This window comes from Coregonus lavaretus, assembly GCF_964263955.1.
Source record: "Coregonus lavaretus genome assembly, chromosome: 27".
NCBI lineage: Eukaryota > Metazoa > Chordata > Actinopteri > Salmoniformes > Salmonidae > Coregonus > Coregonus lavaretus.
In genome coordinates, this window is record NC_140014.1 from 15,999,080 (window position 1) to 16,022,057 (window position 22,978).

General features: G+C 46.0%; 1 protein-coding gene across 1 annotated transcript in view; it reads right to left on the reverse strand.

Annotated features, from left to right (window-relative positions):
- Nucleotides 1–230: 230 nt before the first annotated feature.
- LOC311102610 (AT-rich interactive domain-containing protein 1B-like) overlaps nucleotides 231–22,978 on the reverse strand; it is a gene marked incomplete at both ends in the record, with an annotated part of 135,870 nt that continues 113,122 nt past the window's right edge. Inside the window, 13 exons of the mRNA XM_084143978.1 lie at nucleotides 231–2,123; nucleotides 2,357–2,487; nucleotides 2,614–3,475; nucleotides 3,614–3,689; nucleotides 3,799–3,918; nucleotides 4,028–4,154; nucleotides 4,657–4,835; nucleotides 4,955–5,105; nucleotides 12,563–12,773; nucleotides 13,064–13,273; nucleotides 13,420–13,581; nucleotides 14,713–14,816; nucleotides 18,245–18,363. Of these exons, the coding sequence (XP_084000104.1) occupies nucleotides 231–2,123; nucleotides 2,357–2,487; nucleotides 2,614–3,475; nucleotides 3,614–3,689; nucleotides 3,799–3,918; nucleotides 4,028–4,154; nucleotides 4,657–4,835; nucleotides 4,955–5,105; nucleotides 12,563–12,773; nucleotides 13,064–13,273; nucleotides 13,420–13,581; nucleotides 14,713–14,816; nucleotides 18,245–18,363 (4,345 nt within the window). The remainder of the gene's footprint in view (nucleotides 2,124–2,356; nucleotides 2,488–2,613; nucleotides 3,476–3,613; nucleotides 3,690–3,798; nucleotides 3,919–4,027; nucleotides 4,155–4,656; nucleotides 4,836–4,954; nucleotides 5,106–12,562; nucleotides 12,774–13,063; nucleotides 13,274–13,419; nucleotides 13,582–14,712; nucleotides 14,817–18,244; nucleotides 18,364–22,978) is intronic.

The window sequence follows — 22,978 nt, forward strand, 5'->3', positions numbered from 1 at the left end:
GGTATTAAATATTTGTATTAAAATCATCTTTCAAATCCCAAAACCAAAGTGTTAATGAGGGCAGAGGAGCTATATATATATATATATATATATATATATATATATATATATATATATATATATATAACTTTCTTCCATTTCATTTAAATAAAAATATAAAACCACAGAATAATGTTTTCTTCTCATCGTCTCTCTGTCCGTCTCTTGGCTCCGGCCTGTCTATCCTCCTGTCATAATTTTTTAACAAACTGAAAGAGTACTTCACATACAATGCTGGCTACCCCCGGGTTGAGCACAGAGGAGATGGAGATGTCCAGGAGTCTGCCCTCGTACAAGACAAACTCTGGCCTGTTCTCCTCCACCTTGGCCATAGCCAGAAGAGCCTTTGCAGCCCGACACATCATGTTAACACTGGGGGGCTCCATGGGGGGGTGGTGGGCCATGTACAGCAGGCTGTGGGGGTTCTGCTGGTACTGGGCAATGCTCACCCCATCCTCCAGGAAGCCCATCAGGTTACCCACGCTGCTTTTCTGTACTGCGATGGCGCGTGCCGCCGTGGAGTCTCCCTGCGCCAGGTTGGAGAGGGTGGCCACAGCCATCTCGCGGTACACCTGGTTCTTACGCTGGCCCACGTAGCGCACCAGGGTGGCGTAGAGCTTCTCCTGGCGGCTGAAGGGTGGCGTGGCCAGCAGCAGGTCCACGTTGTTGTCCTGGATGCTCAGCTTGCAGAGGCACTCCAGCACCAGTCTCTGGGGGGTTAGGGGGGACTGGGGGGCGACCAAGGGGAATGGGTCCTGGGCCTCAGCAGAGGGACACACCATCCAGTGGAGCAGGCCGTCCAGGATGGGCAGGCAGATGGTCTCTGGGTAGAGGGAAAGGTCCAGCTGGCCAGAGATGTTAGCCAGGGTGACCAAGGTGTCCTCCCTGAGTATAGTGAGACAGTCCCACCACCACTCATCCTTACTGCAGGCCAGGCCCCACTCCTGCACCTCCTCTCTCTGGTAGCTAGGGGGCGTCCTCTTCCTCTCTGGGTGCTGGTGGTGGAGCAGCAGCAGCCTGCCCAGGATCAGCACCAGGCCTGGGTGGCGGGACATGTCTGAGTCGTTCCCAGGGATGAAGGAGAGGCTGCGGAGGATGTTGGACACACAGAGGCAGCGTTTTGCCAGGGAGTCCTGCCAAGGAGAGGCTGTGGAGAGTGGAGCCTCGTTCAGACAGCGGGGCTCGTCCTCCAGCAGGGTGATGTGCTTGTGGCCCCCGCCCTGGTGCAGCCTGAATGGGTAGGTGGGGGCAGAGTGGGTGGGGTGGCCCTCTGACAGAGCCTCGAGCCGGGCACACAGTATGTCATCTATGGTGGCGGTGATACCCTTCCCCTTCTCCTCTGTACTTGAGTCAGTCTCCTGCTCTTTATTCAGAATGGCACATTCGTCTCTCTCTCCCTCCGTCCTGTCAGGCTGCTCTCCCCTGCACTCAAAGTGGGTCTGGATGTGGGCCGTGGAATCCCCCCCGCCTGCCTGCCAGTGGAGCAGTCCGCTGGTGAACTCTGTCACGTGAGCCAGCTGCTCTGACATGTCCTCAATCAGGTCCTCTTTGTGCAGGATCTTGATGGGAAACTTGTCGTACTTGCTGGCCTGTTGTGGCCTTGGCTCTGGCTCTGACACAGACTGATTAGGAGAGTCTTCCTTACTTTCAGCTCTGGCTTCCTTACTCTCTGTGGGCTTTTCACCCTCTCCTTCTTCTTTCTCTCCCTCCTGTTCTTTCTCCCCCTCTTCCTTCTTTACCTTCACCTCGGCTTCAGATTCCTCCTTCGTTCCCTCAGGGGCTGGTTCTGTTGCACTGGGGGATGACATCACTTCCACTGTCATTTTCTCTGTGATGTCAGAAGGTTTGTCCTCCCCCTTTTCTACCTCCCCCCTCTCCACCTCCTGCTCAGGCTCAGGCTCTGGTTGGCTGGCCTCACAGTCTATCTCAGGTTCAGAGGTCAGCTCCTCCCCCTGGTTACAGGGTTTAGGCCCCAGGAGAGTCTTCTGGCCGATGGTCCCTATCTCATACTCCTCCAGGATGCCAAAGATCTCCATCACACAGCGTCTGAAGTACTCCACTATCAGCTCCAGGAAGCCAGGCAACTGCAGACACGACAAAATAACAAATGACATTAGGGCTTTGGTTTTAAAGCACTTTAGCGTCCCTTAATATTTACAGTGTAATCTGATAAAGATGTGTTGGTTTGTGTTGGGGTGGAGAACTGTCAAGCACTTACTAAATGTAAATCATTTCAGACTGACATCAAGACTCAGTCCTGGAATGGTTGAGAACAATAGTAAGAGAAGAGTAAAGTGTGTAGAGTGTCTCCAGTTACCTGTGCGAGGGTGAAGGAGGCCACAGTGCTGTCATCATACAGCAGGATGTTGATGGTGTCCAGGGCCCAGGTACTCTCACCCAGCAGACCTGACTTCAGAGACATCATCACTCGCCATGCCTCGGGGGTTCCTGTGGAGAGGACAGGGGTTAGAGGAGAGACGGTTGTAATACCTGTCACAGATATCAAGACCATCACGATAATAACAGTGCTGGTTTGACCATGACAGTAAATAGAAGGACTTGGTAATCTCTTACCAGTGTCCTTTGAGGTAATTTTGCGGCGGGGCTTGAGAAGGGGCATGGTGGCCTCTACAGATCCTAGAGGGTAGTTGAGGTCTCTCCGCAGGTTAGGTGGGACCTGGCCTGGGTGCCCACTACCCTGCCCTGGCATGGGCATGCCCGGTTTGCCTGGCATCTTCATGGAGCCCATAAAGACAGCTTTGTTGGGGGACATCCGTGCCTCCATGGAACGCTGGAAGGAGCCAGGGCTGGGTGCTCGGGGCAGGTGGTTGGCCATGGAGGGGGAGGTCTGGTAGGCAGAGGGGGGCTGGCGAGAGGACATGGGGGTCATACCACCTGACATGTAGGAGGACTGGCGATGGCCTCCGTGCCCGAGCCACTGACCATCCTGGATGGGTCTGCCCTCCATATCATCTCCTCTCCCCATAGGACAGTATGGCGGTACCTGGGATGGCGCCCCCTGTCTGTTGGGGTAGGGATAACCCATGTCTGTCCTGGAGGGCCACATGTTGGGCCCCTGGGGTCCTTCCACTCCATTGTTGGAGGGTGGCCCCCCAGCCATCATCTGGGGACCCATGGGGTGCTGGGGGTGCTGCCCCTGGCCAGAGACCTGCATGCGCTCCCGGCTATAGGGGGAGGGGTAGGGGAACTGGCCCTGCATGGGCCTCCTCTCAGGACCAGAATAACCAGTGCTGTACTGGTTGTACATGTCAGGCTGCTGGCTGCCGTACTGCATGGCATACATCTCCCCCTCGTGCCTCTTGCCTGTGGGGCCGTACATCTCCCCCTCGTGCCTCTTGCCTGGGGGGCCGTACATCTCCCCCTCGTGCCTCTTGCCTGGGGGGCCGTACATGCCCTCCATGGGGCGCTTGTAACCCTGTGGAGAAGCATAAGATATCAAGGTGATTCTTATATTCCAAAAACATTCAATACTAAACCAATCATTCAACTATACTCTGCTGTGCCTGCATCATGAGGCCTGATCAATGAGCTCCTTAGTGTGTATGTCTCTCACCTGTTGTTGTGGGTACATCCCTGATGGGTGCATTCCATATGGCATTCCAGGGTACTGCTGCCCGTAACCATCATGTCTATAGGAAATAACAGAAGGAAGTGATCATTAACTGATAAAAAGACAGGGAACTTCCCTCTGTAAGAAATATCATTTCTTCAGTTCCATTTTGAAGATGTGTTCCTCACCTAAGCTGGGAGGGGTATCTGTTGGGAGAGTATACGCTGCCCTCGCTGTTGGAAGGTCCCATGTTGCTCTGGCTCCCGGGGGGGCCCATGCTCCCCTCCATCCCTATCACATGGTCTGGTCTGAAAGACAGACAGTCAAGCGGTCAGTTTGCATGAAAACATAAACCAGGCAGCATTAGTTTCTAAACTATGTCTGATCAGTTCAGGTGTCTAGTACCCCTCTGCTTACCTCCTGTCGTAGCCTGGTCCGTATGGGTACTGGGAACGCTGGCCCATACCTGATGGAGGCCTGCCATACATCTCCTGCATGCCACCGCTGGGCATCTGGCCTGGCATGTAGGACTCCCCTCCTGCCACTGTGTAGAGAGACCAGAAGAACACAGTTTGAATGGAGAGTATACTGGAAACACAGTATATAGTGTTGTTGGTGTAATGGTTCATCCACTAGGTGGCACTAGTCTCCTACTAATAATCATCAGCACGCTCAGGAGACCCCGCAATGTGCTGTGATGCTAATTAAGCTTTGTTATTCACTCACAACCTTTTTTCAGATGCCAATTTCTAAACTCTAACCATCCTCTGGTCTCAGAGGTGAGTGACCAAGTAATGAGTAGGTAAAAACTGGTGTTGCTCGGAAAGACGGGTGGAAATGTAGGACAAAAAAGAGAAAGATGAAGTTGGGACAAGAGACATTCTAAGACATCAGAGGAACTCATAAATGCCATAAAGGCAAAACCTTTATGTTCAAGTCACAGGACAACACTCTGCATCTGCCATGTTTGTACAACTCATCAGCTTATTGCTGTGTACTGCATGGTGGTAAGTCTGTGCCAGTGCCTGGGTCCATGGTCTACTCACCCTTTCTCATGCCAGCGAAGGGGTCCTTCTCGTACTGCATCCTCATCATCATGTCAGGGGGCATGTTGACCCCCTGCTGGTATGGTCCCCCAGGGCCCCCCGGGGGGAGAGAGTTACGCTTCTGGAAGGCCGGGTCGCTCACCTCAGAGAATGGGTCCTGCACACTTACCACACTGTTCCTGGAGACAGAGGTACAGGGGGTAAAAGGTGAGGACCTAGACACTTTCACATATGTACCGAGCTACTAACTGAGGTACAGAGGGTATATATGCCTGAATGATAGGGGGTCATGGTGTACCTGCTGACTGGGATGGGGGTGACCTGGCCCTGGCCCTGGCCCTGGGGGGTTGTGGCTGTGGTGGGAGGCTTCAGATCACCTGACATCTCTGCCATGGAGCTGCTGCCTGACGACTGGGGGGTCTGGGGGCCCTGCAGGGACCCTGAGTTAGCTGTTAGAGAGAGAGCGAGAGGGAGAGAGGGACAGAGAAAGAGAGCAAGAGATGGTTATAAATGAATAGGGAATCTCCTGTGGAGTGCATTGAAACAGTATTGAGGATGTAAGTAGCACTATCACACTGCCAGCATATGGCAACTCGCCAAGCCTCTTTAATCCTCATAGAGACCAGGCAGATTTAGAGAGAGGGCCGAGGAGCGGGGCAGGGGAAATGAGGGGGTTCTGAGGGAGTTCCAAGGCCAAAACCTCTCTATATGAAGTTGGTTCAGATGGCATAGAAAGATGGCCTGTTTTCAGCGTTTCCCCCATGTTAACCTATAGCATGCGGGGTGGCCCTCTGACAGCACGCCAGGCCACAGCCACAACACAGCCATTGACAGGGGTGATATAAGTGAGGCAAGGCAGGGCGGCCAGCTCCCCAAAATCCTCTTAGCCTATCAGAGGGCCGGGCCCGCTGGGGCCTATCTCACTAACCACCACAAACTCGCATCACAGGCGGCATTAACACTAGCCTAGCCCCTGCGCCTGCCTGCTGAGAGTAGAGGGGGAACGCAGGGACTGCTACTAAGGGGGCGAAGAGGAGGAGAAGAAGAAGAAGGGGAGGAGAAGGAAGAGAAGGAAACAGAAGGAAGAGAAGGCCTCTCTGTGGGAATTGCTCATTGGAGAGAATGGTGCGGAACTCGCCGCAGTTGCTCTGGAGAGCTTTATTTGGCAGGTTTTTGAAGATTGTTTTTCATTTTTGGCAGGGTGAACTCGGTGAGGGGTTCATGGGGAGGGTACGCCTGGGGGCACAGCCGTAGTTAACATAGAAGGGGGGTGTCTGTAGGGGCGCGGCTCACCCACATGCAGGTTATACTGTACTGTACTGTATTGTGCACTCCCTACAGTATATCAGAGAGAGACTACTGTACCAGTGCCCCAACCATACTGCACTTCACTCCAAATAGGGGTTAAGTTGCTAACATGATATGAAGCTAGTATCATACCATATGATGCATAAATCATGTGATGCCATGGCTATGAATTTTTCAGTGCATGGGAATATGAAATTATTGAAGGTCTGTAACAACACAAGAAACGATGTAATGCCATGCCACATTACACATGAAAACCCTACAAAGCGAAAGTAGTGAAAGGCGTACAAGTAGGAATTAAGGAAAACATGATGGCTAGTTTTAGTAGATAAGAGAGGCTGGTTCTGTGAATCCTAATGAGCGTTTAGTTTAGCAGCTCCTCTGAAACAGCCTCCATGGCCTTTCTCTGCACTGCACGCCTCCAACAGGAATAAAGAATGGCTTTAAAAATTCATACTACTTCTGAATTATTCAACAATACCCCCTGCTTCCACATCAGATTAGAGAGAGAGAGAGTGAGAGAGAGAGAGAGAGATTGAGAGAGAGAGGAAAGGAGGGGGAGATAGACTGATGGTTGAGCCGAGGGCTTCGCTTGCAGTGGGGCTGGGAGAGATGGAGCGAGGGATTGAGGGACAGAAAGGGAGAAAGGGAGAGAGGGCATAGAAGGGGGTGGGGGGGTGTCTTTGGGATTCTCCTCTTCCCAGAATATCCCCTCTCCTCCATAGACATGGGCCAAACACACACGTGGAGCAACTCAGAACGTAAACAATGAACCAGGGGTTACTGGAGGGTAGTCCTTTCCTGCAGTCGAATGACCTAGTGGCCTTATGGGCGGAATGTTATTCATATTTTTCATAATTTCATAATTAATTAAAAATGTTATTATCCTGTGTTTCTATGTCAAATGCTTTTGTTATATTTCCGTCTTCTGTGATGTATATAAAGTGTAATATTGGGATGCAAACTCAAAATGTAATACATTCCAACTCTATAACTGACATAGTACAGGTGTGTTCTTTTTTTAAAAGCCCATAATCATGTGTGTGAGATGTATACTTTTGTTTCAACGTAGATTTGTTTAAGACTATCAAGAAACACTGTGCGACCCTGATTTAGCCCACTGCAGGTAAAGGTTTTAAGAGCGTTCCCTTCCCGGCTGGCAGACAGGCAGACAGATAGGCTGGTAGACAGACAACACTGGGAGGCAGGCAGAAAGACAGGCAGGCAACACTAGGAGGGAGAGAGGGCGGGAGGGGACATTTACACAGCGTGAACTCAAATGCCCTCTACTCTACATTTAGAGGGAGAGATGTGGGTTAGTATGTAGGTGTGTAGAGGTGGATGACATAAGACAGAAAGCGCTGGCTCACTGGCTTCGTGTGAGTGTGACTGGAGGTCAATGTTGTTTATATCCATGACTCCACCCTCATTAATCATGCTCAGGGGAAATCCCCTCCCCTCCTCCCATCTTGGCTGCTCAACAGCTCTCCGTACTCTGGAACATCCTCACCTAGCTGTCAGCTATATATAGTGTGAGTCAGTGAAGCAGCCAGCCAGGCAGGCACCTGGGAGCAGCAGAGTGAATGGGTGGATAGATAGAGGAATAGTTGGGCAACATGAGGTCTCTCCTGTGTTAGCACAGTATGGAGACTATTCTCTCTCCACTTCAATCAATCATAACTATGTCATCTAAGTGGAGGTAATAGCGACTGCTCTGGTTCTCAAATGTACCTGTATTTTATTAGGTTTCAGCATACAGAATACAGCATTCAAAAAATTTTAATGTACGATTTTATTTAGGTTTTTATACATAGACAAAGACATTAGACAACTTAAAGATGCACTATGCAGAAATCGCTCCGCCATTTCCTGGTTGCTCAAATTCTAATAATTCGCCTAATTTTAGTTTATGAGACAAAACAAGCAAGTATAGTGTAGAGAATCATTGTACAATCTAAACCGCTGTTAAATATATTTTCCATAACCAAAATATTGGTAGGCACATTTGCTATTTAACTCAACAGTTTGTGACAAAACTATCCGTAGAGTTCAAAACGGAAACACATTGAACTTTAGATTTTTATGCGGTACACGAAAACTTAAGCGAAAAAGTACATTTTGTGTGCACTACTTCATCTCGTACAGCCTTTTATCCGCAACAAGTCAATTTGAAGGTAACACATCTCTGGTGGGAAAATGCAGATATTGTTTTTTTTCTGCATATTTTTTTCCAGAATATTTGCATGAAAATATGTCATCAATTGGATGGAAACCTAGCTTCAGACGTACATACATTTCAACAAACATTAATGACATCATACTTGCTCAGTCCAACATGTATCCCACTGTATCCATACCCATCTTGTTTGTTATTTATTTTTATTTTTTATCTAATTTTTCATCCTTTGGATATTTCTAGTGCTTGTAATACTTTATCCCATATGGCTTCAAATTGTGCTATTTTGTTTCTCTCTGAAGCACTCATTCTTTCAATATTTTAATAATAATGCATTTGATTCATCCACTGTCTTAACGATGGAGGATCATTTGATTTCCAGTTTTTAAGTAAATTTTTTTTCAAAATGATTGTTGAGAAAGTAGAGTCCAACCCATTGGGTATCTCACCACTTTTGGACTTTATAGCACTCCCAGAAGGCATGAATTATTGAGTCATTGATAGTTTTACACTTAAGACATGGCTCTGCAGTTGTGCTGTCGAATTTGTGAATTTTGTGTTGTATAATACATTCTGTATATTAGTTTATACTGGATTAAGCTAACTGTAATTAACTGTAATTGTGTTAGTTATGTTCCAATACTCCATCTTGTGCCAATATCAGTTATTTTTAAGTCTTGGTTCCAATAGTTAATATTTTTTTCTAAGAGATTGTCAGTTGGATAGGCTCTCTGCATTGTTTTGTATATCTTACCTATCATATGAGTATCCTTTTCTGACTCACATAGGATTCCCTCAACATTGCACTGATGTCCAAAATATTTCAGATCAAAATTGTGTGATATAAAACTGATATAAACATTTTATTCGATTTCATTGTATGTTCTATTTTCACTAATTATGCTGAACAAAAATATAAACGCAACATGTAAAGTTTTGGTTCATGAGCGGAAATCAAATATCCTGGAAATCTTACAAACGCACAAATGTTTTGCACAAATTTGTGTACATCTCTGTTAGTGAGCATTTCTCCTTCACCAAGATAATCCATCCACCTGACAGGTGTGGCATATCAAGAAGATCATTAAACAGCATTATAATTTCACAGGTGCACCTTGTGCTGGGGACAATAAAAGGCCACAAAATGTGTAGTTTTGTCACAGATGTCTCAAGTTTTCAGGGAGCGTGCAATTGGCATGCTGACTACAGATATGTCCACCAGAGCTGTTGCCAGAGAATTTAATGTTCCTTGCTCTAACATAAGACGCCTCCAACGTTGTTTTAGAGAATTTGGTAGAACGTCCAACCGGCCATTAAATCGCACACCGCGTGTAACCACGCCAGCCCAGGACCTCCACATCCGGCTTCTTCACCTGTGGGATTGTCTGAGACCAGCCACCCAGACAGCTGATAAAACTGTGGGTTTGCACAACCCAAGAATTTCTGCACAAACTGTCAGAAACTGTCTCAGGGAAGCTCATCTGCGTGCTCGTCGTCCTCACCAGGGTCTTTACCTGACTGCAGTTCCGCGTCGTAACCGACTTCAGTGGGCAAATGCTCACCTTCGATGGCCACTGGCACGCTGGAGAAGTGTGCCCTTCAGATGAATGCCGGTTTCAAATGTACCAGGTAGATGGCAGACAGTGTGTATGGCATTGTGTGGGCGAGCGGTTTGCTGATATCAATGTTGTGAACAGAGTGCCCCATGGTGCCGGTGGAGTTATGGTATGGGGCAGGCATAAGATACGGACAACAAACACAATTGCATTTTATTGATGGCAATTTGAATGCATAGAGATACCGTGACGAGATCCTGAGGCCCATTGTCGTGCCATTCATCCGCCGCCATCACCTCATGTTTCATGTTGCACAGCCCCATGTCGCAAGGATCTGTACACAATTCCTGGAAGCTGAAAATGGCCTGCATACTCACCAGACATTTCACCCATTGCGCATGTTTGGGATGCTCTTGATTGACGTGTACGACAGAGTGTTCCAGTTCCCGACAATATCCAGCAACTTCACACAGCCATTGAAAAGGAGTGGGACAACATTCCACAGGCCACAATCAACAGCCTGATCAACTCTATGCGAAGAAGATGTGTCAAGCTGGATGAGGAAAATCGTGGTCACACCAGATACTGCCTGATTTTATGATCCACGCCCCTACCTTTTTTGTATAAAAATAATGTGGACACACCTTAACATTAGTGGATTCAGCTATTTCAGCCACACCCGTTGCTGACAGGTGTATAAAATCAAGCACACAGCCATGCAATCTCCATAGACAAGCATTGGCAGTAAAGTGGCCTTACTGAAGAGCTCAGTGACTTTTAACGTGGCACCGTCATAGGATGCCATCTTTCCAACAACTGCTATAGCTGCCCCAGGTCAACTGTAAGTGCTGTTATTGTGAAGTGGAAACGTCTAGGAGCAACAACAACTCAGCTGCGAAGTGGCAGCCCACACAAGCTCACGGAAAGGGACCGCCGAGTGCTGAATCGCGTAAAAATCGCCTGTCCTCGGTTGCAACACCCATTACCGAGTTCCAAACTGCCTCTGGAAGCAACGTCAGCACAATAATTGTTAGTTGGGAGCTTCATGAAATGGGTTTACATGGCTGAGCAGCCACACACAAGCCTAAGATCACCATGCACATGCCAAGCGTCGGCTGGAGTGGTGTAAAGCTCGCCGCCATTGGACTCTGGAGCAGTGGAAACGCGTTCTCTGGAGTGATGAATCACGCTTCACCATCTGGCAGTCCGACGCACAAATCTGGGTTTGGCAGATGCCAGGAGAATGCTACCTGCCCTAATGCATAGTGCCAACTGTAAAGTTTGGTGGAGGAGGAATAATGATCTCTGGCTGTTGTTCATGGTTCGAGCTAGGCCCCTTAGTTCAAGTGAAGGGAAATCTTAACACTACAGCATACAATGACATTATAGACGATTCTGTGCTTCCAACTTTGTGGCAACAGTTTGGGGAAGGCCCTTTCCTGTTTCAGCATGACAATGCCCCGTGCACAAAGCGAGGTCCATACAGAAATGGTTTGTCGAGATTGGTGTGGAAGAACTTGACTGGCCTGCATGGGGCCCTGACCTCAACCCCATCGTACACCTTTGGGATGAATTGGAATGCTGACTGCGAGCCAGGCCTAATCACCCAACATCAGTGCCCGACCTCACTAATGCTCTTGTGGCTGAATGGAAGCAAGTCCCTGCAGCAATGTTCCAACATCTAGTGTAAAGCCTTCCCCAGAAGAGTGGAGGCTGTTATAGCAGCAAAGGGGGGACCAACTCCATATTAATGCCCATGATTTTGGAATGAGATGTTCGACGAGCAGGTGTCCACATACTTTTGGTCATGTATTGTATCTGTGACCAACAGATGCATATCTGTATTCCCAGTCATGTGAAATCCATAGATTAGGGCCTAATTAATTTATATCAATTGACTGATTTCCTTATATGAACTGTAACTCAGTAAAATCTTAGAAATTGTTTAATGTTACGTTTCTATTTTTGTACACTGACCTGGCTCAAAATGAAGGTAAATATTCATATCAGAAGGTTATGTCTCCATCAAGTGGCTAAGAGGCTGGGATGCAGAAATATGCAAGATTAGGTGTGTCTGTGTAGCACATGGAGATGTGTGAAACTTACACCTCAGCCTGAAGTGTCCCCACTTGCGCCACTGTATAGCTAGCTTTTCGCGTGACGCGACTGTTAAGATGCTTTGGGAGGGCGGTCACGTGTGCTAGAAAAAGCCTCAGTGTGAGCCGAATCAGAATGAAGCAATACTCACTAAGCAAGCAGTGTAAAGTCTTCTACATCTGCGTGGGTGGGGTGTGCTTGTGTGCTGAAGGCAGATGCTCCTCTTAGCAAAAGCAATCTGGTGTGACTCAGGCAGGTGAGGTGCTGGTGTTCTATTTAAAAGTCAGGGTCACTTTTCTCATCAGCGCTCTAAATTAGAGACGCAACCTTTACGCTCCAGCTCTCTCTCCTTAGCTGAGCACAGTAATTGTGCTTAGAAAAAAGTGTCAGGGACAACATGCAAAACAAATACTTTGTCTTATAAATAGCATAGTAGCATAACACAAAATTACAAGTCTTAACCTTTCTAATACTGTAATCAAATCAAGCCATATCTCCGCTTAGAGGTACTGTAACTGGTGATAATATCAGGGGAACCTCAGTAATTGCTTGTTTTTATTTTGTTCAAAAGGTTCTTCCAAGACACACTACCAGTCCACGAAAAGGCACACAAGACTATACATAAAAGTCCTAACACACTGCTTGCATGGAAAGTCTCAATCTTCCAATTATATGCCAAAATTACAGTCTACACAACATCATTATCACCCCCACCACTGCCACTACCATCACCACCGTCATCATCATCATTATAAGTACTGGTCCTTACCAGGAGAGGGCAGCTGCAACTTGGCCTGCTTCCTGTTGTCCCCCCCAGTCCCAGTGTTGCTGTCGGCCGGCTGGTCCTCTCCTCGCTCCACCTTACACTCATAGGCAAACAGGTACTGGATGTACTGCTTCTTCAGAGAGCTGGCTGAGCTACTGGAGGTACCAACACTCAGGCTGGTGGACAGCTCACGCCACTTCTTGTTCTTGTTCACCTGGAGGGGAGAGGATGGTAGGGAGGAGAGGGGGGATGAGGAGGGAGACAGGAGACAGAGCATTAACACAATGGCATGTTAGTCCGCTGTATGTATCCTGGCTTGTAACTGCTAACCAGTTGCTTTGTCCCACTTCAAAGCTACTACCAAATAAGTGATATTGACAAGTCTAATCAACCACATAAATAGTGTATAGCGCAACAGTATTTTGCAATACATGAGAAAAACACTTAGCAGTGTATATCAGTCCTATAAGACATAATGAAATGAACTCAGTGGTTGTCTCTCACCATGGCCAGCCCCCCTATCTCCCTGACCACCATGTACAGTCTGTAGAGGTCCAGGGGCTTCTTGCCCACGGCAGGGAGGTGGGGAACAGGTGTACCCCTCTCCTCCATAAAGGACAGGTAATGGTCCACCCAGCCACGCCTCTCCGGCTCCCCACCCATATCATACAGACCTGTGATTCGCTCGTTAGTCATGGTGGACGAGTTGGGCTTCTGAGTCGGAAGAGATGGAGAGAGATATGGAATTAGCTCCAACCTTGCAAACTGACACAACTACTCACATCAGTCATCATACTGAAAAAATAAAAAATAAAATAAAAGAAGATATTGGTTGAAATGTAAGGAAGAGTGTCACATACAGGGCTGGAGGGAGTCTTTGGCCAGACGGGGCTGCTGATGCTGTCACTGTCATCCCCATGGTAGGAGGACAGGCTGGCTGGGCTGTGGGACAGGGGAGAGGGGACAGGCATGGCACCAGGGGTGGTAGGCTGGGAGATACACTGGGATACACTGTAGCCATCCTGTAACACACACGGAGAGAGAGAGAGAGAGAGAGAGAGAGAGAGAGAGAGAGAGAGAGAGAGAGAGAGAGAGAGAGCACTTGGTGAGTGTTAGCAGTGGAGACAGAGCGGAATGGATTCTGTTTTTCATATTCCTCTGTTCTTTCACTCACTCACCCATCCCTTCACCCCAACCCCTACTGTGTGTGAACAAAAAGTTGCAGTGTTCTAAAAGGCCTCTTGCGAACAGCTGCATGCATCAAAAACACTCAGTAAACCAGAAAGAGAAAGAGAGACACAGCAAGAAAGAAAGAAAGAAAGAAAGAAAGAAAGAAAGAAAGAAAGAAAGAAAGAAAGAAAGAAAGAAAGAAAGAAAGAGTCCTGACTACTCAGAATGCAGGGAACAAGTGCTCTGTGTACAGGTAGGTATGTGTTTGAGCATTTCAGTGACAGATTGCATATGTCAGCATAACCATGCCGTGTTCTCTCCCTCTATCTCTCTCTCTCTCCCCCCAGTCTGCCAGAGCAGGGAGACTAAGACCTTGTCTTGTTACTACATAGTACAGACACATCATCTCTTCAGGGAGCTCTGGGGGTCTTCACACAGCTCTGACTGTCTTCAATAATTCAACACCCACCATTACTATCAACAAAAACAGGGATTTTCACAGAAATTATGGGGGCAAAACAAAAAGGCAGGAATGGAAAGAGCCAAAGTGCAAAGCTGTTGCTGAGCTGAGCTTCATTTGGGAGAAGTGAGCAGTCAGCATTATAGTGGGTTGGGCTGTGGAGAGTAGTGAAAGTACAGGGTGTGTGGATGTGTGCAGGATTCTAAACACCATCTTTGCAGCTATAGCTGCCAACACATCAAAAGGTGATGACTAAAACAAATCAAGAAAATATTATTAACTGTAAATGTTAAACAAATGATTAAATATGGCAAGAAAACAAAACTCTGCCTGCTGTGCTGATGCCTTCGGTTCATTAGTGAGAGAGAGAGAGAGAGAGAGAGAGAGAGAGAGAGAGAGAGAGAGAGAGAGAGAGAGAGAGAGAGAGAGAGAGAGAGAGAGAGAGAGAGAGAGAGAGAGAGAGAGAGAGAGAGAGAGAGAGAGAGAGAGAGAGAGAGAGAGAGAGAGAGAGAGGAGGTTGTACCTTGGGTCTGGGAGGTTCATTGGTGGGCATGCACTCCTCCTTGACATCCATTTTCTGCTTCCCAACAGGAGTCACCATCCCATCCCCAGCCATCCCCATGGCCCCTACACAAAGAAGAAAATGGAGGGAAGAATTCACACATTTTAAAGTAACTGTCCAGTGTTTCCAGATTTCTATGAAATATTACCTGTTATTACTTACAGTATGAGTGAAATAGTTTTCCTTCCAAAATTTTTTTATTTAAGTATGTTAAAAAGCAACTTTTCTGTGTTGAAATGGTGTAGGCATACCACAACAACAGTATGGTGTGGGCGTATACCGGTCATTAAAAATATAGATCGCTGATTGGCCAGCTCATCCTCCTCTAGACCGCTGATGGCCAGCTCATCCTCCACAGGAGTATGACATCATACTCTATGAGGAAATAGCAAGCATCTTTTAAATTTGAGGTAGGGTTTATTAAGTGTTTCTTTCTCCAATTTATGCGTTGACCACAAATACACGAGTATAGGACGAGTCAACAGCATTATTTGGGTATGAGTTAACAGAATATTAACTTTTAAAAGTGAGATTTTCACTGGACAGTTATTTTAAAAGGCATTGGTGCATCCGGGGATAATAAAGACTGCTCTACTCTGACATTGGTGCATCATGAGTGCACCAGCCAAACCTTTGAATGAAACATATGAGTGCATATGAATGCATGTTCACATGCTAGTCTAGTGCACTGGTTCCCAACCAGGGGTACTAGGACCCCTGGGGGTACTTGGCCTATCCAAAGAGGGTACTTCAGAAGGCTCATGAGATCATAGGCCTACTGGTAAAATGCACATTAGGGTGTACTTCAGGGGTACTCCGGGTAAAGCAAAATGCAGTTTGTGCTACAGTAACCGAAAAGGTTTGGGAACCACTGCCCTAGTGTATGAGGAGCAATATTCACATAGCATGTACTGTATATAAGGAGTTAATGGAGGTATTAGTCATTGTAGCCATTGTACTACATCTTGTCTCTAAAATAGGCACACACAGAGCCAAATTATGAGCTGTTCTGAAGCCGAAGCACAGTCCTGGATAATGGAGAAAGTATTATCAAAATGTCTGTCTCTCTGGGGAGATGGAACACATCCTTTCTATCTCCAAGGTCCTCTTCCAGGGATTCTTCTCAAAAGGAATAAAGGCAAAATGAACGAATAAAAATGAAGAAGGCATTGCTTGAGAAAAAAAATGAACTTTTAAATGAAATACCATTGCACTCTCTCGGCCTTGCTTTTGTGTAACACTGAATAGGTAATTCAGCACCACAAATATAAATTATGCTCTTACAATGTTTAAGCACTGGTAGACTTACATTTCTTAGGTACTTTCCTTCAAAAGTTCTTAGCAAAAACAAATAAGATCTTGATGACTGCTTCTCGAGTGTGGACTGAATAAGTATTTTCCTATTCAGAAGAAAGTATCCCTACATGCCAAGAGTCCCAAGGTTTGTCCCTTTATTTCCCTTCTCAGCTCGGCGCTCAGTACTATGTGAAACTAATAGCTTTTTACCAACCCCAGGGGCAGCAGAGATGAGTTTTTAAGAACCTTGGCACTCTAATTCATTTGAAGTCTTCCAAATGTCATGCAGGCTGATATTTAGTTTTGTAAGGCTGAGCAGAAAGCTCTTTTCATATATAGCCTCGCATTCTCCGAGGTGCGTTTAGCACAATGTGGAGGGGTGAGGGGCAAGACAGAGCAGGAGAAAGGGGCGCACTGCATTAATCTGTTCTCAGGAGGGCCAACGGAACAAGAGAAATAACAGAACAGAGCTGCCTGCAGGAAAATAACCATATTCAGAACAGTCACTCTCTCTGTCTTTCTGTCTCTCTCTCTGTCCATCGTTCTCCAACTCTGTATCTCTCTCTCGCTCTCCCTCTCTCTCTCTCACTTTCGCTCTCTCTATTGGTCTTTCTATTTATCTGTATCTTTCCTTCTCTTGGAAGAAGAAATGTTCTGAGGTACTATCTTCAAAGAACGGCACAAACACAGGTTCTGGCTGGCATTGGTTCGTTTTGTTGCTGTTTTAGCCATTTCCTAAAGCACTAATCTTGAGCGTCTTGGCCAACTGGCATAAAGTTACTAGAGATAAAACGCTTGATTGATTTTGATAGCTTTAAAGTGAACAGAGCTCTGGCATCTCTCCTAACCTTCTGTTATTACTTAGATTATTAAAAATGCTTAGATTATTTAAAAAAGATTAGTTTGTTTTATTATAGATACTGCTATGAATACTAGTCAATTAATGGTACCCAAAATATCTGCACTGACTCTATCTTGCACTGAGCCTACGCACACTCACTAGACTTTATATACACACTCACTCACACACACTACACTGTCACTCCTACACAAATCCTTCACACATTCAAGCACTACATACACACACACACATAACACACACACGCATACCGACACAACACAAACACACATACATACACACAAGCACACTCACACACACTTTTACACTCATCATTGCTGCTGCTACTCTGTTCTTTATTTTACTCAAATTATTATCTATCCGGATGCCTAGTAACTTTACCCTACCTTCATGTACATATCTACCTCAAATACCCAGCGGTGGAAAAAGTACTCAATTGTCATACTTGAGTAAAAGTAAAAATATCTGTCACCAGTAAACTACTACTTGAGACAAAGTTATAAAATATATATTTTTTAATGTACAGTGGTTGAAAAAATACTCAATTGTCATAATAAAAGTAAAAAGTAAAACAAAATGCTATACATCAAATTCCTTATATTAAGCAAACCATATACACCCTTTTTTGTACTTTATTTTTTTATTTACGGACAGCCAGGGGCACACTCCAACACTTTAGAAACACAATCTATGTGTTTAGTGAGTCCGCCAGATCAGAGGCAGTAGGGATGAAAACATGGTATATTGATCGGTGCATGAATTGGACCATATTGTTGTCCTGCCTGAGCATTCGAAATGTAACAAGTACTTTTGGGTGTCAGGGAAAATGTATGAAGTACATGAGTAAGAACTACATATTTTCTTTAGGAATGTAGTGGAGTAATAGTAAAAGTAATAAAAAATATAAATAGTAAAGTAAAGTACAGATACCCCAAAAAACAACTTAAGTAGTACTTCAAAGTATTTTTACTTAGTTACTTTACACCACTGCAAGTACCTCTTACCTCTGCACATTGATCTGGTACTTGTACGCCCTGTATATAGCTCCATTCTTGTGTATTTTATTTTATTCCTCATGTTAGTTAATATTTCATATATATATAGTTATTTATTTTTACTCTGCATCGTTGGGAAAAGGTTTGTAAGCAAGTATTTCACTGTAAAATCTACACCAGTTGTATTCGACGCATGTGATAAATACAATTTGATTAGATTTTTTGTTAGAAGTCTGTCAAACTGAAGGCTATAGAAGACTAAACTTTATCTCACAACCATTTTAGACAATTATTCACTACTTTGGTTTCTGTTGGGTACCTTGTTGGCCTGTCCAGGTCTTACCTGAGGGTGGCATATTGTAGGGTGGACCCTGTGGCGTCCCCATGCCTGAGTTGTTGCCCTGTGACTGGTTGATGGGGTGCACCATCTGGTTTATGCCAGGGCCTGCGTAGCTGCCCTGTCTGGGACACAGCGAGAGAGAGAGACAAGAGCTGGTTAGAGAGGAAAGACTGGACCCGGGTACTTGGTGTGGAGAGCAATTAGTTGGCTTTTGACATGGTAGTAGAAAAGACTCCGTAATAGATTATACTTTCTGCCTCTATTGCAAGGCTATAAGGCCAGAGGATATGCCCATATGTTTCAGTACTGTATAAACCATCATCCTGAAAATGTATAGGCACATTTCCTAGAAAAAAACAGAATCTGTTTGTGAGCAACAGCCGAATAGAAAGCTGTTTCACCCTCCCATCCCTCCTCTTATCCCTTGCAAATCCCTCACCCCTCTTCTCCTTAGCCCTCTCCCTCCCTCCCTCCTCTCCCCACGAAGTAATAATTTAACTAATTAAGGTGTGCTTCTGGAAAGGATCATGTTATTTGTTGCTATGGCGACAGCTGAAATCAATCCTGTGCTTTCTCCATGCCTCGTCGCATCACGGCGTGTTGGGAGGACATCAGAGGGCTTATCAGAAACCTGCTGAACCAACGTCACACACAGCAGACAGACAGTCATGGCCACCGCTCCATACCCTGTACCCTGTACAATGCTAGCTCTGTACCAGCCCTGTACCAACTCAACAGACAGCGCACCAGGATGGATAGCAGTTGGACCAGCTCTACTTCCTGCTGGTCCAAATAATCCCTTGGATAACGAGAGAACAGGAAGAGGAGAGAAAGGAGAGTGAGAGAGGTGGCAGAGGGGGGAGTGAGAGAGAGGTAGGAGTACAGAACATCCCTTCATCTGTGGTGGATCATTTCCTTGAAGTGGAGAGAGAGTAGAGCAGACTAGAAAGGGTATTTAAGGAACACGGAGTAAAGGGTTGACAGCAGTAGCAGTAGTAGTAGTAGTAGTGGGAGCAGCTTTGTGTTAAAATGCCACACTGACAAGGTCATAGTAATACCTCTGCCTTTCTGTCTGGAGGGAAGTCCTACATCCTGCATTCATCTCAACACTGTGATCACACATACAAAAAATTAAACAAACACTCAATCCGGATTTGTGTCAGTCAGTCAAAAGAGCTGAACTTCCCCAAGCAGAGGAGGACAACCATGGCACAGTGTATTGGATGTGTGACAGTGACTAACCAGGCAGAAGGAGGGATGGGGAGGGATGGGTTTGGTAAACATCCCAGTAATCTCATCTCACAGATGTAATTAGTCATAGAGCATGTGTGATGGTACATATGTAATCCCTCTATGGGCCTGGGCTCACAGGGAAAACCATGGCTCACAGACAACAACATACACTAATATCAATCAAATCCTGCCTGTTATAGACTGTTTTCTTGGCAGCACTTTATTTTACAGTACTGTTTTACTATGGGATTTACTGAGTATTTACAAGGAAATAATGTGGTATCATTGGGTACTTTCTGTTACTTCAAAGAATTCAACCCAATCGGTAGCTAACATGGTGACATTAGACTTTTGTGTCGGAGTATATCGTTTGTGTTCCATAAAGTGCTATTTCTCCATACTGCATCTACACCCTACATCGCCCCACAGAAAATAAACACCAGCGCCAGTGCTGATGTGAATAATGTTATAAAAAACATAAATAACAACAAGAAAGTGGAGTTCGACTGTGGGACTAGTCCATTATTATAAATTCATGTAATAAAAAAGCCCATTAGGAAACACTTGATGGAGGGAACGCAGGTCGTTTAATCACACTTAATGTATGCATGTGCTGCTATCAAAAAAGGCACAGCACATTTATCTTGCTCTCGGGCACCTTTGCTGGGGAAAAAAACACCCTGTTGCCGCAGAGAACGAGGGGAAAGCAGAGAGGGAGAGACGGAGAGGGAAAGAGAGGGAAAGAGAGGGGAAACGCAGCAAGAGGGGCGAGAGAGCTAGAGAACATAAGAAAAACAAGAGGGAGAGGATAAATAGAGAAATTAGAAATGGGAGAAAAAACAGCAAGAGTGAGAGAGCAGAGAGAGGAAAAGATATCGAAAAGAGAGGGAGTGTGTCCCTGGTGAGACAGTGGGGGGTGCATTTCCAGCTCATAGCACAGGCTGTACCATCCAGTTGTCATTGTAGTGTAATCATTGTATTGTGAGCTGAGCTAGCTGAGCTACGGGGACAGTTGAGGGGAAGCTGAGCTCCTCTAACTGAGAAGCATCAAACCCAGCACCTCTCTCTCTCTCTCTCTCTCTCTCTCTCTCTCTCTCTCTCTCTCTCTCTCTCTCTCTCTCTCTCTCTCTCTCTCTCTCTCTCTCTTTCTCTCTCATCGTGTTGTGTTGCAGAGGCATGGGGACACAGCAGAGCTGGGAGAACACACCTGTTTTGTTGTACTCTGCTTCTCAAAAAGATCCTGCTGATTTGACACTGCTTTCAACTGAATCTGTGAGCCAGCAAGTTGTAGCATAAATATGGCCAGATTAAGTCAGGAAAAACTAACCATAAACCATAAAATGTGGATTTTGTTGAAACCCAGAAATAAGAAAGGCAGAAAACACTAGGCATTACTACCAGCGCAAACCATTATGAGTAATGCTCTCATGAGGTGTTAGCCACATTTAGAGCCTCTTGAAATATTATGAGGGAAATAATATGTGCTTTGAATCACTTCAGCAGATAAACAGATTAGTAATCACTGTTCTATTTAAATGACTAGCACTGCAGTCAGTCCCAGTCCCAGTCTTGTCGCCCTCCCTGCCTGTTTCTCTGTCTCCCCTCATCCCCCTGCATGGAACTCTGCTGTCTGTCCTTAGTATTCTGCCCACATGTGTGAAGGACATCTGAGGAGGCCTGTCTCTGAGCACGGCCGGAGAGAGAGAGGGAGAGAGGGACGTTGCCAAGGGCTGCCATGGTTACCGGGTGCCAGACAGCCAGCTGCAGTCACACACACAGCTCCATGCCAGACCAGCACTACAGTGTCAGTGTCAAAGTCCCCATTCCTGCCTGTCCAATGCAAACACTCACTGCAACAACAGGGAGTGAATTCAGTGTGGCAGGGAGAAAAGAGGGGTACTAAAGTACTACCACCATCATTACCCAGCCCCAACACTCTCTGTCAACCCTGCCTGGTGAGAGGGAGAGAGCGAGAGAACGTAAGTGAGTGAGTGAGTGAGAGAGAGAGAGAGAGAGAGAGAGAGAGAGAGAGAGAGAGAGAGAGAGAGAGAGAAAGGGGGGGGGGGGGGGGGTCTGCATGGTGTAGTCAGTGGGAGGGTATGAACAATATGAATTATATATGGGCACAATCTGCTCTCAAGGCAGCTTCCTCTCAGCCCCAGCTCCATTCCAAGCAGCCAGCTCAGCTAGCGCCTGCCTGCCTACCTGCCTGCCTGCCTGCCTGACTGTCTGACTGCCTGCCTGCCTGACTGCCTGACTCAACCCAAACAGAATCCAAAATAAAACAATGAATGAAAGGACAGCCTTTTAACATATTAAATCCTGAGAAAAGCCGTCCTCCCCCCCCCCCTACATCAAACAGCTCCGAAGGGAGTGAAGCCATTTATTAAAGCCTAGCTGGCGCTGATGCCAAGGCTGCCTGTGAGCCACAACGCTGGCGGCAACAGCAATGCATTCTTGACATTCAAGCAGCTCTTATTTATTTAGTAAATTTACTTACTAAGGAGGTCAGAAATGAATTATTTGACGAGGATTTACCCTTAAGCATTTTTCTCTCTCGCTTTCTCTTTTTCCATTTCCTTTGATTTATTTTTATTTTAAACATGCTTTTCTCTAAGTGCTTATTTTCTACAAGCCGTGATTCTGTAGCTCCAGGGACAGTTACCAAAGTCATTTCAAAAAATACTTTCTGTCTTTAGCAAACAGAGCCAGGACAACACCTAGCTTCCTAATGCTACTCTCTGGTTCTGTTCTCCAAATCCCAACACCAGTGTTCACTCAAGAGACTTTACTCCTTTTTTCCGATCATTGATCTAAATCAAGTCACAAGCCGTGCAATAGTATAATCTCAACTTAAAACCTCAACATAACCGATTCAAACCCAAGTGCCTTTGATACACTTACATTACTTAGTGCAAGTTTACAGTCTTTAAGATACAAACATAATATTGTTCTAAATGTCAGCCAATCAGACCAAGTATGGGTGTTTTGGTGATTTGATCATGAAAATGGGAAATCATGTATAATTCAAAGCACTTAAGGGAACCTCTCTGAGGACTGCGGAAAAAACTAGCTAGCATCACCATCACACTAATCTAGATGTAATCATAGATCCCCCTCCAGCCACGGGATATCATAGTGGCCTTGCTCTGCTCATTTGGCATTCTTTTCACTCTACGTAATGAATCTGGAGTAGTCGAGAGGGACATGGTTCAGGCTGTTTGGTGTGTGTGTGTGTTTGGTTGTCCAGATGACAGCCGATCTCTAGACAGCTAGGAGATGAAAGCCCATGACATCATGCCTACCTATCTAATTATTTCCTTCCCTGGGTTGTGTGGGTTGGTGTGGTGTGGCTATGCCGTAACAAGGGGATGCCAGACACACGAGGAGGTCTGATGGCTGCTTGTTTTCAGACAGACAACAACAGGTTTAAATGTTTCACAATGCGGCTCGCAGATCAGAATCAGGACTATAAAAGAGTAAACACTAAACACAGTGTTTCAG